This window comes from Perissodus microlepis, chromosome 22 (assembly GCF_051167445.1).
Source record: "Perissodus microlepis isolate ML-2025 ecotype Zambia chromosome 22, ASM5116744v1, whole genome shotgun sequence".
Classification (NCBI taxonomy): domain Eukaryota; kingdom Metazoa; phylum Chordata; class Actinopteri; order Cichliformes; family Cichlidae; genus Perissodus; species Perissodus microlepis.
Window position 1 is genome coordinate 30888801 of NC_140481.1, and position 15715 is coordinate 30904515.

The 15715-nt window shown below is 42.9% G+C and overlaps 1 protein-coding gene across 1 annotated transcript; it reads right to left on the minus strand.

Annotated features, from left to right (window-relative positions):
• Positions 1-1353: 1353 nt before the first annotated feature.
• On the minus strand, positions 1354-14803 carry LOC146363505 (cell division control protein 42 homolog). Its single transcript, XM_084920227.1, has 6 exons — positions 14550-14803; positions 14364-14468; positions 7469-7541; positions 6812-6921; positions 6462-6638; positions 1354-2207 (listed from the first exon to the last, which is right to left on the minus strand). Exons 2-6 carry the CDS (start codon positions 14466-14468, stop codon positions 2118-2120), a joined length of 555 nt encoding a protein of 184 aa, XP_084776353.1. The 5' UTR covers positions 14550-14803; the 3' UTR covers positions 1354-2117.
• Positions 14804-15715: the final 912 nt, after the last annotated feature.

Consider the following 15715-nt stretch of genomic DNA (forward strand, 5'->3'; position numbering starts at 1 on the left):
CTCATCGTTGTAATACTTTCCTGTAAATGACAGTTTTTTCACCAGTCTCTGTCCCTTACATTTATTTACAACCGCAGTACAGCTCCCTCTTGCCAAAGGACTGATATGAGCCAGAGCAAAGTTCGCTGAGTCAAAGCAGTGCAGACTCACTGTTGTCACTCCTCTTGACATATTGCTGCATCTTATTGATGTTGGTTTCAGGCCATCTCTGACCCTCAGGCCGTATTTAGTCCCTGTATCATATAAAGTCATTAATATCATGTACATTATTCTGCATGATAAGTACTTTCGCTCCAGATACTTTAAATGGATTTAAATGAGTATTAATGCATCTTTTACCACCTTGCAAACTACCTGGTGTGGAATGACCTTTTATTTATTATCATCTGCACAACAAGGACACATTTCTGCATATAAGCCTGAAAACCAACATTTTATACACTGATTTTCTACTTTTTCTATTTCCTCACCTCTGGGAAGTCTCACTTGAAAGTTTTTCAGTGGATAAAAATCTGCATTTTTATGTGGATGGGATTGTGTTCAGGTTATTTTTATCCAGAGGTGTAACTGCACATAACAATGTATTAAATGAGATCTGATAAATGGCCTTTAAGCTCATTTGAGTGGTTTATGTCTCGAACATGATGAGGGTAGAGCTCCACATAAGACAACTGTAAACATGTTGCTCTGCAGTTTGTATCAGTGATCACTGTGGTTAGAAACTGTTGCGAAAGGATGATGACTCAAGTTTTTAGATGAGCTGAGAGGACTCGAACACAAAGACCTCAAAGGCTCAGACAAAAGACACAAAGACGCACGGAGAAAAGGCTGATGGGAGAAGGCATTGAAGAAGAGGATGGGAGTAGGAGAGAGAGATCGGGCTGTGCTGTGAATGGAGGGCTAATTCATTTTTTCTTTTCCGTGTGGTTCACGCCTGGCTGCTGCTGTTAGTCAGACAAAGGAGCGAGCGGGTCTCAGCCTCCATGCCATGTTGGTCTGAAGGATCCATTTTAGTCTGCCAATCAAAATGAACCCAGGTCATTTACATACCAGATCCACCAGGGCCCACTGAAAACCTGTGGAGCAGCTCCCCCTAGAGTTCTGTGAGTGGACACTGCATCTGCTCTGCAGACGTAAACCACGTGTCCACTCTCATGTAGGGAGCATTTGATCTGCAGATTGAATTAAACACATTTCAAATGTTTACTTATAATCAGTAAATGAATTCAGACATTATTAGAGAGGAACTTTAAAAAAATAACCTTTTTCATTTTTAATAAAAGAAAATGTAATGACACAGTGATGAAAAATACATGATGATCAAAGCTCTAGGCCAAATGAACTCTCAGTCTGTTGGTCAGAAAGGAGAAAGCCTGACTTTTATTTAGGGAGGAAAAAGTTCAAGAACCCTGATTTAACAGCTCCCAGAGACAAAGCAGGGATGTGTGCTCTCTCATGTATCGAGTATTAAATGTGTCAAATGTATTAAGCACTTTTAAATGTTTAGCTCTAATCAGGAAATGAATTCAGATAATTTAAGAGAAGCTTTACAATGTGCAGTTTAAAGGATTCAAGGATTCTTTATTGTCATTCACCACAAAGAAAACACGACAGTGCAGTTACTCAGTTCTCTGACTAACAATCAAAAATAGTAAACAGCCAACTAAAAATATAATCATTTATATATGAAATAAACAAGTAAATAAATATACTACCTATTAAATCATTTAAAATGTATATTGTGCTTTTAGAGATGTGGAAGTTTAGCACAGTTCAACATTGTCACAGTATCCAGAAAAGCAGCAATTCTTCGGCCTCACCAGGATGCTGTGCAGCCTCCATCCCAAATGGAGGAGGGAAAACGGTCCATAGCAGGCAAAAGATTACTGCTGTAAAACTGTTTAATTCTCTTCCTAACTTAAACCCCCCACACATCTATTTTAAAATGTAAAACATTTTTAATTTAAAATTAATTAATAAATTATGATGTCGATTCACAGACTCCAGCCTATGCCATTATGGGTGAACACTCATATGGGCTAATGATTCCGGGTCCACCTCCCCTTCTTCCTCCTAAACCCTCTTTTCCTCTTCTACTTCTCCTTCTACTTTTCCGTTTATAGCAGAACACAGAAGTAAGTGGATTTTTTATCTGTAGGATTTCGAGTTGCCAGGATGGCCTCTTCAAACACCTCCCTCACTCCTTCCTGGAAACAAGACAGAAAGAGAGACTCAAATTTAACAAGAGGAAAAAAAGATTTCTACTTCAGAAAGAGGTGGAGGAGTTATCAGATCAAAATAAAGATCTATTTCCTAGCAGAGTATTAAGATAAACAGGAAATATTGTGAATATAAACTGTTTATTTTGATACTCTACAAGGAAAAATCTAAGATGTGAGAAATCATGATGGTCTCTGCAGTCCTGCTGATGTGCCTCTGAAACATTGCATGGAAGTTGAGTACAGCGCCTCTGTGCTGGCGCACTGGGGAGGTGGCTCCCCTGTTTGCCACAGACTGTTCCTTCCTTGAAAGGCACTGGTCAAACCTCAGATTCAGGAAGAGAAAGGCAGTTTTTATCCTGGTCCTTGAACACACTGCATCAAGTATTTATCCTCTGAACATATTCAAAGGTGCGTGGCAGTTTTATATCGTAAGGTAGAGACCTGACAATAATACAAAGAAAACAGAGAAATACAAAGCACATAGAATACAAAGAAAACCCCAACAGTCATATGACCCCCTATGAGCAAGCACTTTGATGATAGAAGGAAAAACTCCCTCTTAACAGGAAGAAACCTTCAGCAGAACCAGGGTCAGGGAGGGGCGGGGCCATCTGCTGTGGCCAATTGGGGTGAGAGAAGGAAGACAGGATAAAAGACATGCTGTGAAAGAGAACCAGAGATTAATAATAACTAATGATTCAATCCAGAGAGGCATATAAACCCATAGTGAGTGAAGAAGAAACACTAAATGCATCATGGGAATCCCCCAGCACCCTTGACTTATTGTAGTATAACTAAGGGGGGATTCAAGGTCACCTGATCCAGCACTAACTATATGCTTTAATAAAAGGAAAGTTTGAAGCCTAATCTTAAAAGTAGAGATAGTGTCTGTCTCCTGAATCCAAACTGGAAGCTGGTTCCACAGAAGAGGGGCCTGAAAACTGAAGGCTCTGCCTCCCATTCTACTTTTAAATACTCTAGGAACAACAAGTAGGCCTGCAGAGCGAGAGCGAAGTGCTCTAATAGGGTGATATGGTACTACAAGGTCATTAAGATAAGATGGGGCCTGATTATTTAAGACCTTGTATGTGAGGAGCAGGATTTTGAATTCAATTCTGGATTTAACAGGAAGCCAATGAAGGGAAGCCAATACAGGAGAAATCTGCTCTCTTTCTAGTCCCTGCAGCAAGAGTACTGAAGCCTTCTCAGGGAGTTTTCAGGACATCCTGATAGTAACGAATTACTGTAGTCTAGCCTAGAAGTAATACATGCATGAACTAGTTTTTTAGTGTCACTCTGAGAAAGGTTCTGTTCATAATTGTTATTAATTTTTAGGCACAGAGGGTTTCCTCTTTCTCTGCTGAGGATGCTTTGGTTATTTTGGCTTCACTGCGTGATGAACTGCAGCTCGCAACTAAGGCCACGGTTCTCAGTTAGAAATGGGAGAGGAGCTGCTGCCTAAGAACAGGTGTGAGGCGAGAGTGGAGCAGGAGGTTGGCAGACTGATTTGTAGGGCAGTGGCTGCAGATACAAGCAGTGGAAATGAGCTTCCCCTGTAGGGTCTGGGCTCACCCACAGAGAGGGGATGCCGAAGCCTTCTGGGTGAGGTGCTGCAGGTATTAGAGTCATAGAGCACTCAGGCCAGTATTTTACTCAAATATGTTGAGCCATACTTAAAAATTTTGTTATGATCTTTAATTTTTGTGATTTGTAATTTTTTATCTTAATTATTTAGTTTATGTTGCAATTTTAAACATTATGGTCAGTAAATTCACCATGCTTTGCTGATCTATTCTGTTTTAAGTTGGTAGATGTCGTAAAACGGGTGCATGTTGAGCCTCCATGTGGTGACTGGTAAATGGCCTGTATTTGTGTAGCGCTTTACTAGTCCCTAAGGACCCCAAAGGGCTTTACACAACCAGTCACCCACCCATTCACACACTGGTGATGGCAGCTACATTGTAGCCACAGCCGCCCTGGGGCGCACTGACAGAGGCGAGGCTGCCGGACACTGGCGCCACCAGGCCCTCTGACCACCACCAGTAGGCAACGGGTGAAGTGTCTTGCCCAAGGACACAACGACCGAGACTGCCCAAGCCGGGGCTCGAACCGGCAATCTTCCGATTACAAGGCGAACTCCCAACTCTTGAGCCACGATCGCCCCGATGTTTTTTTGGGTTTTTTTGCCTGTCCCATTTGGTTCTTTAGCCGTCAGAATTGTTGTCTGAAGGCCAACAAGGAGACCCAATGGATTTACTTTGCCAAATGGATCATCACGGCCTTGCCGTATTGGTCCTTTTGATCGACCTTTGTTGTTATTATTTATTTTATTTTATTTTCAGTTGTTACAGACGGGACAGACATGACTGAGGGATAGGAAAGGGAGAAAAAAAGATGAAGGAAAAGAAAAACAGAAGGGAAGAGGGACAGTGAGAAAGGAAACTTAAAAAGAGAAAGAAGAGAAAAAAATCTCCTGGATCACCTGTTGAGAGAGAAAGAAGAGAAAACAAGCAAAATAAAAACAGAGCAACATACTAAACACAACACCATCACGTTAATCTAGCTAAGTGTAAACAGCAGTAAATACTAAATATTGAATGTTGTTGTGCAGCAAGCAGGACCGACAGCGCACAATGTGCTTGGAAGTAGCAGCCAATAAAGGTGTAGTTTATGTCTATGAACAGTGAACACCCGTGTGCACACCTGTGTGGATCAGCGCGCTTGTATTCAAATGGTTTCCACATGTAATGGTCTGCAAGAGGATGTAGAGAGCCATAGCCCCGTCCCCCAGGGCATGAAGCAGGCATGGAGGAGATCCAGGCCCCAGACATCCAGAGGCCCCAGAGTGCGAGAGCCCAAGGAGAACCACCGGAGGGGCATCCGTGCCACCCTCCTGGGATGAGCTGAGGAGAGCCCCAGATGAGGGGTCACCCAGTAGCCATGGAGCAGAAGCCAGAGGGGGCTGCAGTGGCGTGCCCGCCGGCTCTGCCGGCAGCCAGCTGTGCCAGAGTGAACCGAGCCGCAGGCCCAGAGGCCGGAGGCCCGAGGGCCCCCTTCGCCCCGGAAGAGGCCTGACCGAGCAACAGGCGCCAGGCCCCACCAAGTAGTCACTGGGAGTGAACTGGTACATACCTGAGCGCCCAGCCCCGGACACCAAGAACCACCAACGCACCGACCCCTGAGGGCATCAGTTACCAGCAGGGAGTGTGGTGAGGGGAGATAGGCCTCCATATTTTGGAGGACCTGGGAGTTCCCAGAGAGGTGGAGTGTAAGACCCGACCTGACATATAGACACAGACAAACAGGCACACACAGACACAAACATGCATTCCCACCCTCATGCACACATATACAAATACTTAGCACTCACCCAACGTAGGGATAGACATACATGGACACTGTACACACAATCACACTCCCCAAACAAACTCTATACCCCAGGTCCAGGTGCCCTCGCCCCTAGAGGTGGAAACGGCACCTAGACCCAGGAGATGTTACCCTTTCCCCCGGGGGGAGGCAAGCAGACCGCCCCAGGCTCCGCAGCAGCAGGGAGGCCCCGCATCCCAGATCCCAATCGGACGGCCAACACTTCCTCCCAGCCCCCCCGCCCCGATGGCCAGCAGAGAACAGGGGGTGTGTGAAGACCCCAAACCTCCCTCCTCTCGCTCATGTGTAGTGTTGCTGCGTGTTGTTCTAAGGTGCATTTAAAACACGGGAGAGCATGGTGCTGCTGCCAGAGAGCAGCAGGTGTTAGCACGGCCCCTCCCAAGAACCCTCAATGTCTACATGGATTTAAAATTGAGAGGTGGGCACCGGCGCCAGAGGTGGGGTTGAATACACAGACTGAGGGGGGGCACTAACCAGGTTATGACCACAACCCCTGGGTTAAGCCCTCCAGGGATTCTCCAGACCCCCTAAGCCCGTCCCTACCTCCACATCAACCACAATGGCGAAGGCGGGACCAAACCACGACCCCCCGTGGTGGTGTTTGTTTTAGATGTATCAGGAGTATGTAACCAGGACTTCAACCTGAGATGTTTTGTAGTTATTTTTTACTTTCACTAGGTTTTGACAAATGGCTTTTGATGCCTTTTTATTAAGTGTAAAGATTTCCTGTGACTCTGTGAGTAATGATGATGTTCATATTTCTTTTATTCTTATTGCCCAAAACGTATAGATACCAAGGCTTCTTTCTCAACAGAGAATCCCACCAGCAGACTTATTTTTCTCTCTCTGTACCTGAGTCCGAGCCGAACACTCCATGTATTTAACGGCCTTCAGCTCAAGAGCCAGTTCCTCGCCACTCTCAAAGGTCAGGGCTTGTTCCAGGGTGTTCTCGTTATCTCTCAGATCCACCTGAGTCCCAACCAGCAGGAATGGCGTCTTTGGAGAGACGCGTAAAATCTCTGGCACCCACTGTAAAAAGACAAGCTAAAGGTTTGATGCAGTTTCACTGCAACCCTAACGATCTCTGCTCTGTGTGTGTTTATCCTTAGAGTTTGGCTCATTATATTTTTAGTTATGGAAGTAATTAAAGTGAAGGACATGAGCATCAAATTAGAAACAAAACACAAACCATCTAAACGAACCTTGTCTGTGACGTTCTCAAAGGTTGAGGGCGATACGACAGAGAAACAGACAAGGAAGACGTCGGTGCCAGTGTACGTGTTAAGTCGTATGCTTTTGTAGTTCTCCTGACCTGCAGAGGCAGACACACACGAAAAAGATCAGCAACAAACAGTGCAACCAAAGCAAGGCAAATTTAATCAGTTATCTCCGGGGCTGAAAAATGAAGCTGGTGTTGAAGTGAAAAAAGAAACACTGCAGTTCCTTTAATATCCACTTGGGGCTAAAACTTTACAGCAGAAATAATTACATTCTCAACCTGATACAAAACACGGTTTTGTCCTCTATGGACTGATTTATTCCCTCATAGAAACTGTATGGTGGGTAATGTTTTTCTAAATCACCCATCAAGATACGGTGAGGCTTTAAGCCAGTGGCATGGATGCTTTGATTGACAGCTGTTGCCAGATAACTGTTCGTGTTTCATAAGTGCCGCAGCCCAAAAATAAAGATTTCATAAGGAACTTCATAAGGACAGTGTAGCAAGATTTCAAATTGCTATAGGATCGTATCCATCACCAGCAGCTCCGAACATTACAGGAAATACTGCTACTACTATAAATATGCTACAGCTGTTGCTATTAGTATCTGTTTTGTTTCAGTTTATGTGTATTTTTTACCTGAAGTGTCACACAGTTGCAGACTGTACTCCTCGTCATTGATCTTCACTGTCTTCACACAGGTAGTAAACGACTGGGGGGGACAGAAGGCAAGGAGTGAGGAAACAGAAAGAAAAAGACAGTAAACCTGTGAAAAACTTTGATTGCAGATGTACTCCAAACAAAACTAGAAGTAGACTTCTGGACTAGTTAAACCTCTGAACGAGTGTTGTCTCAGTTAGTCTGTGGAGCTGAACCAAAGCCACGTAGTTCCAGTGTTTAACATGCAAATGTACAAAGATAACACTGCTGAAACAAAACATGTTTGTGGATGCTGACAGAAGAAATTGATGAAATCTGACCAAGTTTTGTTTAAGTGCCATAAATACACGAAAAGTTTCCCACTCTTATTAAACCTTAAAAGGTGCTCATACGTTCCACACACTCACATAACTGCGTCAACGAGTTGGAGGTTCATCATCTTGACAAAGGACACCCATGAACTAGAGGAGCCAGAGATTGAATCCCTGACCTTTCGTTTTCACAGAACTGTAAGTAGATCTTGAGCAGTGTTGGATCAGATACTCAGTGGTCTGCAACCTGCCAGGTCTTTAGCACAAAGTCACTATAACAACTGAGCATATCGTGTGAGCTGTCGAGAGGGAGCAGCAGGGTACTCCCTCTGTATAACAAGCTTGGCAGCACTCCGGCTCGTACTGATCCCCAGCAGATGCTCTAAATTCAAAGCTATAGCTGTTACGTTATACCTGCTCTTCTGTTCAAGTCTTAAGTCTTAAATCAGTCTCAAAGAGGATGGTTAGTGAGGGGTGAGTGTGCATGTATATATTTATATTATACAGGACCTCATACGGGTATTCTGCAATTGATACATCAATACGTTTATATATCAACTGTTATGTAGACCATATGTAGTGAAAACTGTAAATGTTAATACACAGAACATATTCGCACATCATTAACAGACAGCAGCGATTACATTCCTGCGCTCTATGATACTGGCTCATATTGAATACTGTATTACAAGTTGGTCCTATACGAGCTTTGCTGCTATTGGGCCAATCGAAGTGTGCTACAAAAGAGCATTGAAAATATTAGATAAGAAACCTTTTTCATATCACCATTGTCAAATTTTAGATAAATACAAGTTTCAAAATTTGACTAATTTCAAATGATTTAAATCTGCCTGTCTAATATACAAAGTTATACATGGTCTGGCGCCTCCACCAATGAGTAATTTTATTAAACAAAAGTCTAGCAGTGTTGCCAGGTCTCGACAGACTCGAGCCACTGTTAGAGGTGATTGTGAAGTGACATTTAGACGGACCACCTTTTCACAGATGCTCTGTATTATCAGGGAGCGAGCTTCTGGAATAGTCTTCCACTGTCAGTGAGGGAAAGTACAAGTCTCCCCATCTTTTAGAATCACTTAAAAGGGCGGCTGAGGGGCACACAAACATGTGATCATGTTATATAATCATGCTTTATATTGACCGTGAAAAAGAGTTAGTGTATTACAAAAAGGGAAAAAACTATTAGTGTAATGGGTCAGTGCAATCTCAGGACAGTCAGGGCATGTGTAATACTGGGGTTTGTGCAATATAATTGATGTGTTTCCGTTATTGTCACCTATATTGTCCTCTGTTGTCCACTCTTCTTGTCATTGTTTGTTCTAGTATAATGTGATGACTGTTTTTGTCCTTGTCACATGACCTGTAAATATTGTCTCTGTATGTTATTATTAACTTGTGTTTAACACCAACCTGCCAGAGAGTCTGCAGATGGAAATTAGCCCAAGGCTATTTGTTAAAATATTCATTAATATGTATTGCCCCTCTTTCTAAATAAATAAATAAATTAATGTATTATCACGGCAGGGCTGCTGTACAACAAATGCGCAGTAGATGTCAGTACTTCCAAATAAGCCGTTGAATGGTGTGACGGGGTGCCCAATCCCAGTCCTCGAGAGCTATTGTCCTGCACCTTTTAGATCCATCCCTACTCCAACACAGATGAAACAAACGGTTGGATTCATGGCCTTTGCCATCAAGTTTGGCAAAGGCCTGATAACAAGCCATTCATCTGATTCAGGTGTGTCAGAACAAAGATGCATCTAAAAGCTGCAGGATGGTAGCTCTCGAGGACTGGAGTTGGACAGCCCTGCTCTAGGAGAAAGATTTGACACATTCACAGGGCTTCATCACATCATCACTGCACTTTATACTGCAAGAGGCCCTGCAACACTACAGAGAAAACTGAACCCACTACCAAAAAAAACAAAACAAAAAAAACAAAATCTGATGACCTATGAGCAAGAGCTTTGGAGGCACTGGGAAGGAAATACTCTGTTTAAATAGGTAGAAACCTCAGGCGGAACCAGGCTCAGTGGGATGCAGAGATTAATAATAACTATCGATTACCCTCTTAAGCACCCATGTCCCCAGATACGGGGGCAAAAGGGAGGAGATCACATTTACAGTTATGTGTGGGTGCTTAAGAGGTTAAATGCAGAGTGGTGCAAAAACACATAGTGGGTGACAAGCTGACTAAAGGAGAACTCGATGCATGATCAGATCTATCACAGATCTACTGAAGGAGGTTTCAAGGTCACCGGCTCCAGCCCAAACTATACCATTTGCAAAAAAGAAAAGGAAACCTTCTGCCTGTGCTCAAAACTTCTGTCTGCGTAGGGCAACCCATCAGAAGGCGATGGCATAAAAATATGATAGCAATAGACATGAAGTAAATTATACATTGGTCACATGCCAACATCGTGGTCACACACAGACTAAATGTTCTGACTGCTACTTCCTTTAGTGGTTTTGGTGGGAACTGAACTGAACATCGAGTGAGTTAGAATTTTTAGTGAGAGGTAAAAACGCACCACTGTAAACTAAAGAGATGTTTTGTGTTACCAAAACAAAAGCTTTGCAGTAAAATGAATTCCAGTGACCAATCCTTTGATCGTGATCATCTTGTTTTCAAGACAACTGCCAGCAGATCAAACGGGTTTGTCTGGGGCGACAATTTTCACTTATTATGGTTACTAAAACTAAAAAAACAAGCACAGAAACCAGAGTACAGTACTGTGATTCTGGCTTCGACTTCCAAATGGTAGCACTTCTAGTTTTAGGGCATTTCAATTTGTCATCCACATTTTTGGTTATCCTGCAGGCGCATCGAAAAGAACTGGAGGAAAACAGACGTATACCCTAGAGCAGTGGTTCTTAACCTTGTTGGAGGTACCGAACCCCACCAGTTTCATATGTGCATTCACTGAACCCCTCTTTAGTGAAAAATAAAATATGATTTTTTTCAAATTCAAGACATAGATATGTTTTTTATTGGTGCACAACATGAGCCGTGCATGTCACGGTGGAGGCTCTGCCGAACCCCTGAGACCGACTCACCGAACCCCTAGGGTTCGATCGAACCCAGGTTAAGAACCACTGCCCTAGAGCATGTTTTTAAATGTATATATATGTACTCATTCTCAACTGTATGCTATGTTTTAGTTATGGCGTGAAACAAGAGTCAGAAATACTCTGGAAAAACAATGTTACAGGTGACCTGTTTTCTTACTGCGGTGGTTATTTGTTAGATGAGTGACAGGAAACACCACCACAAGAGCCAGCACTGGCATGAAACAGCTCAACACAAAGCAAAGATTAAAGAAAGTATGCAGGGCACAGCTGGGAGATTAGAGAGGACACTCTGGTTATTCAACTTAAGGCCTGATGACTTAAAGGTTTAAGATACAATATGTCTGTGAAGGTTCTCAGTCATCCAGGTCATTGTAGTCAAAGGAGCTTGCAAAGAAAAGCGTCTGGACTTCTTTAAGTTGCTTGAAGACGTTTCACCTCTCATCCGAGAAGCTTCTTCAGTTCAGTTCAGAACTGAAGAAGCTTCTCGAATGAGAGGTGAAACGTCTTCAAGCAACTTAAAGAAGTCCAGACGCTTTTCTTTGCAAGCTCCTTTGTTTAAGATACAACTACAGCACTGACAACGAGTTGTTAGATAGTTAATAACAACAGGAAAATATAGGCAGGAACAAGATGGTTAATATTTATACAATCAATGAGACAATAAGCAATTAAGAGTGGCAGTGATGTAGTAGCTCATCCAGGTCACAGTCCATCACAATTCACAGGTTATTGCCCAGGAAACGAATGTGACCTTGACACTGAGCACAATTTAGGTGAAGAGCCGTAAGGTGAACACCGTGTTTGTTTTTGTCCAGGTACGGCTGTGTGGCAGGAAGGAAGCAGGAAAGAACTCAAAATCATTCTTAAGCCCCTTTTCCATTAGTACCTACTTGTGTTTTCAGGGTTTTTCCTGTAGGTCATAGTACCTGGTACCAGCTACTTTTTAAATACCTACTCCATGGGGTTTTGAGCGATCCAAGGCGACCCGAAAATGTGACGTCAGAAGACTTCATGTCACCAAAAAACAACATTGTGGTTCTCGAGTCTGAAAAAAAGCCACAGACTGTGCGGCAGGTAGATCGTTGCCTCGACGTCCGCCTTTGTTGTGGCGTTCGTGTCGCATACTAATCACATCGTGAGACTCTTGGCCGCGCTGCTTTAATAACCCCACGCGCATTAGGTGGTACTCCACTGTAATGGAAAACGAGCCGAGTTGTGCCGTGTCGAGCCGATCCAAATAGGTACTAATGGAAAACGAGCTTTAGTGCTGCTGTTTTAACAGAATACAAAAGGCCAACACAGAAGCAGGGCAGGAAAGGGGAAACTGAAAACTCTGAAACACGGAGCAGGGAGACACAGGACCATGAATGAGGACGTGACAAAGGACAGGGGGAGACAAAAAATACTTACAAGATAACGAGGGGAGAGGAAACAAGTAGGAACACAGCTGAGGGAAACTAACATCATGATTTGGGAGGAAGTCGTCATGGTCCTGCATCTTTGACCCAGTGTCTTGAGTTTTTGTGTGCTCATGATTTATTCTTTTGGATTTAAGATGTGATCTGTGTTCAAGCTCTGCTTCGTGCTTGTGAGTATTATATTATTTCCTAGTGCTTTTCAGTTTTGTTTTCTATGGTCTTCAGATGACAACAGTTTCCTTTCTCTTCCAGTCTGTCCTAGTTTCATCTCTGTGTTTTGTGTCTCATGTATGATGTCAGTCTTCTCTCCGTGTTGGTTTCCCTTCTGTCTTTGCGTTCTTCTGTTTCCGTGTTCGATAACATCTCGTTTTATTTTGATAGTCTTTCGTCTCATGTGCGTTATGTTCAGTTTTGCCCGAGGCGTCTCCACTCTGCCCTCATCTCCTCTTGTGTATTTAACCCCTCATTTTGTTTCTGTTCTTTGTTTCGTCCTCCCTTGTCACGCATTTTCTAAGAAGCATTTTTTGCTTTAAAATATAAAAAAATAAAAAATAAATCTTTTTGGCCCTTTCAGTACAGAGCGACAAAGAGAAAAGAAAGAAATGCACCAAAGAGCTGTGGGTCAGACTCCAACCCAGGCTGGCCACTTCCTGCCACTCAGCACATGGTCACCTGCTCATCCCAGTGATCTAAACCGGCACCCCTGACCTGCCTTTTTGGTGCATTTTTGTAAGCGCTTATAAATAATAAAACAGGTTTTTGAGTTTTATATCTTCAGTGTCCTTCACTTTTGGTCCCATTCCCGTCCACCACACAGTGAACCTTGATGGAAGTTAAACTAAACACAGGACACAGAACAAAACACAGACTGACCTATTCACCCATTCGTTCATTTCCATTGCTGACACTGGATTGCCCAATCAAATCTCCTAATGCGAGCGGTGTTGTGCCAAAAAGTGATTGTCTGCCAAAAACTGATTTCTGGTATTTGCCAAAAACAGATTGCTCGTATTTAAACTGCTATAAATAACTTGTTGGTCTATAATATGTGAAACATATGTCAAACGTATCCCACATGAATGATATCAAGTCATCTTGAGCCACAAACAACATTCCTGTAACAAGGTAGAAGCCACGATCAGTTTTTGGCAGTGATTGTTATATATCCTTTATTTATGCAGTTAAAAAAATCTTGTTGACATTAAAAATGTCTTTTGTAAGAGTAATCTGGCCAAGACGACAGCAGAAAGTGCAACAAATATTAGTTCTGTAAACATATTTTAAGTGGACAAAAAGGACTGAATTGGTTATAATGTAAGTACAATAACACAGAGTTATAAAGATACTTAAAAAACAGGTAATTTTTAAATTGTATATATAACCCCTTTGTAAACTCTGTTCACCGAACTCTATTTACCAACATACGTAAAGATATTACACATAAAAAACACACGGAAACATTGGAAATCAGTTTTTGGCAGGCGATCACTTTTTGGCACAACACTGTCCCTTCGCCCACCTGTGCGCTGGGACAATGTTGGCTGTCAGGGTGCTGATGAACATTATTACCAGTAACAACTAGAAAACAGACCTCACAGTCACAGGAGGCTGCTGCTGCTGCTAGCACCAGCTGTGGAGAAGTGAGGAAGAGACAGAGGAAGATGAAATTCATGTGTTAAGAAAATAGATGGAGGGACAATTAGGAAGGGGGAGATTTCAGGTAAAACCAATGGCTACTCTGACCATGAGCCATTGCTAATAGCGAAAGTGTAACTTTAAGTTATTGTCAACAGTATTATATCCGTCAATCAACAGAAATGATCCCCAGTCCAGCCCTTTGTCAGCATTACAATGACTGCACAGAGCCTTGCTTTCACTCTTCTACCTGCAGAGATTAGATTGTTACAACCATTTACCACTTCCTGTGTGACAGGATGGAGCCAAGCACCGAGTATTCCAGAGAACACTCTTAAGTTAATAACAAGCTGGCTTTTGAGCCGTTTCACAGCTGGTGAATGGAAGCCACTTGACTCTGTGCTGTTTTCGGATACTCACCGTGGGGAAATCTCCACAGGGAAGCTCGTCAGTTGTGTAGGAATTGAGCAGGCAGGTCTTTCCTGCTTCATAGTCACCCACCACCACACATTTAATGTCTTTCATCTGAGGAGAAGGAAGACACAGAATTAAAGGAATAAAAAGGACAATATGAGGAAATAACACCTCTTTTCCACTAGCACTTACTCGGCTCGGCGCGACTCGCCTCGACTCGACAGTGATGGATCAAACAATACCGAAGCATCGGTGCATGTGTCAAACACAGACCTCGCACTGGTGCGTGTATGGCTTTAAGAAAAATCACGTGACTGAAGCTAGGAGGACGATAGGAGCGTGTTAACAGTGCCGTTTGTGTGTTTACGGGTTTCACTCGTCATGAATGAATTCCAGCGATATCTGTAGGATGTCACCTTGGCCGCAAAATGCGACACAAACTTCGTCTTCTTTATTATTAATAATAAACCGTAAAGCCTGTCTTCTCCCCTCACACACAGATACACATGAACTCCCACTTTTACAAGCACGTATTAGTCATTCCTATTATTTTTGTTCTGCTCAGTGTTATTCTATTTTGTCCAGTTAGAACTCTATCATCACTTGGTTAACTAAACAGGATTACTCATCACTCGTTTGCTGTCCACATGTCAAAGTGAACGAACTTCAGTCTGTCTCCAGGTTTCCTGCAATTACTTTTTAAACTGAGCAGATGTCGCTGTTGAGCGATTCACCGAAACAGTGTCAACAGCAAGCAGAAGATTAGTTTGTCATATCCTCCCGAAAATAACAGCCTTTTCATTTATGTCCTCTGTGATCGACATTAGTTTTGACTTATCTTATCCATTGACTTATTTACTCTCTGGGTACTCTGGGTTTCTGCAACAGTCTCAAGATGTGAGTAACCCAAGTTAAATCACTAGACTTAACGCTCTAGTCCTATTTGAGTTAATATTCTCTATCCATCCATCCATCCATTCGCTTCCGCTTATTAGGCCCCCTCCTCGATTCAGAGATTCATGTAAATGGCCTCCTTGACCCCCTGCTCATACCAGCGTTCCTCCCTGTCCAGAATGTGTAAATCCTCATCATGGGGAGGCTACATTTTTCTTCATCTTACAATGCTGTGATTGCAGCAATTCTCCGTGAATGGTACTCATGGCCATTGATCAGTGGGCTTTCATCAGTAGTTGTTGATCAATGTTCATGAGAATTTGCATATTAATGATCAAGGAACTGACCTCACAGCCCATTGGTCATTCAGTGGTGCTAGTTTCAGTCACTGTGTAAATGTACTGTTAATAAGGTTTGGGGAAACCTGCAGTCAGCTGAGACTGAAGAAGTCAGCTGGATGAGTG

Bases quoted from the DNA above. Each gene is read 5' to 3' on its own strand.
- LOC146363505 (XM_084920227.1), bottom strand. From the start codon at position 14,468: ATGAAAGACATTAAATGTGTGGTGGTGGGTGACTATGAAGCAGGAAAG. The intron at 6,922-7,468 runs GTAAAAAATACA...CTGCCTCTGCAG, and splicing joins GCAACTGTGTGACACTTCAG to GTCAGGAGAACTACAAAAGC. The intron at 6,639-6,811 runs GTTCGTTTAGAT...GTCTTTTTACAG, and splicing joins TTGAGAACGTCACAGACAAG to TGGGTGCCAGAGATTTTACG.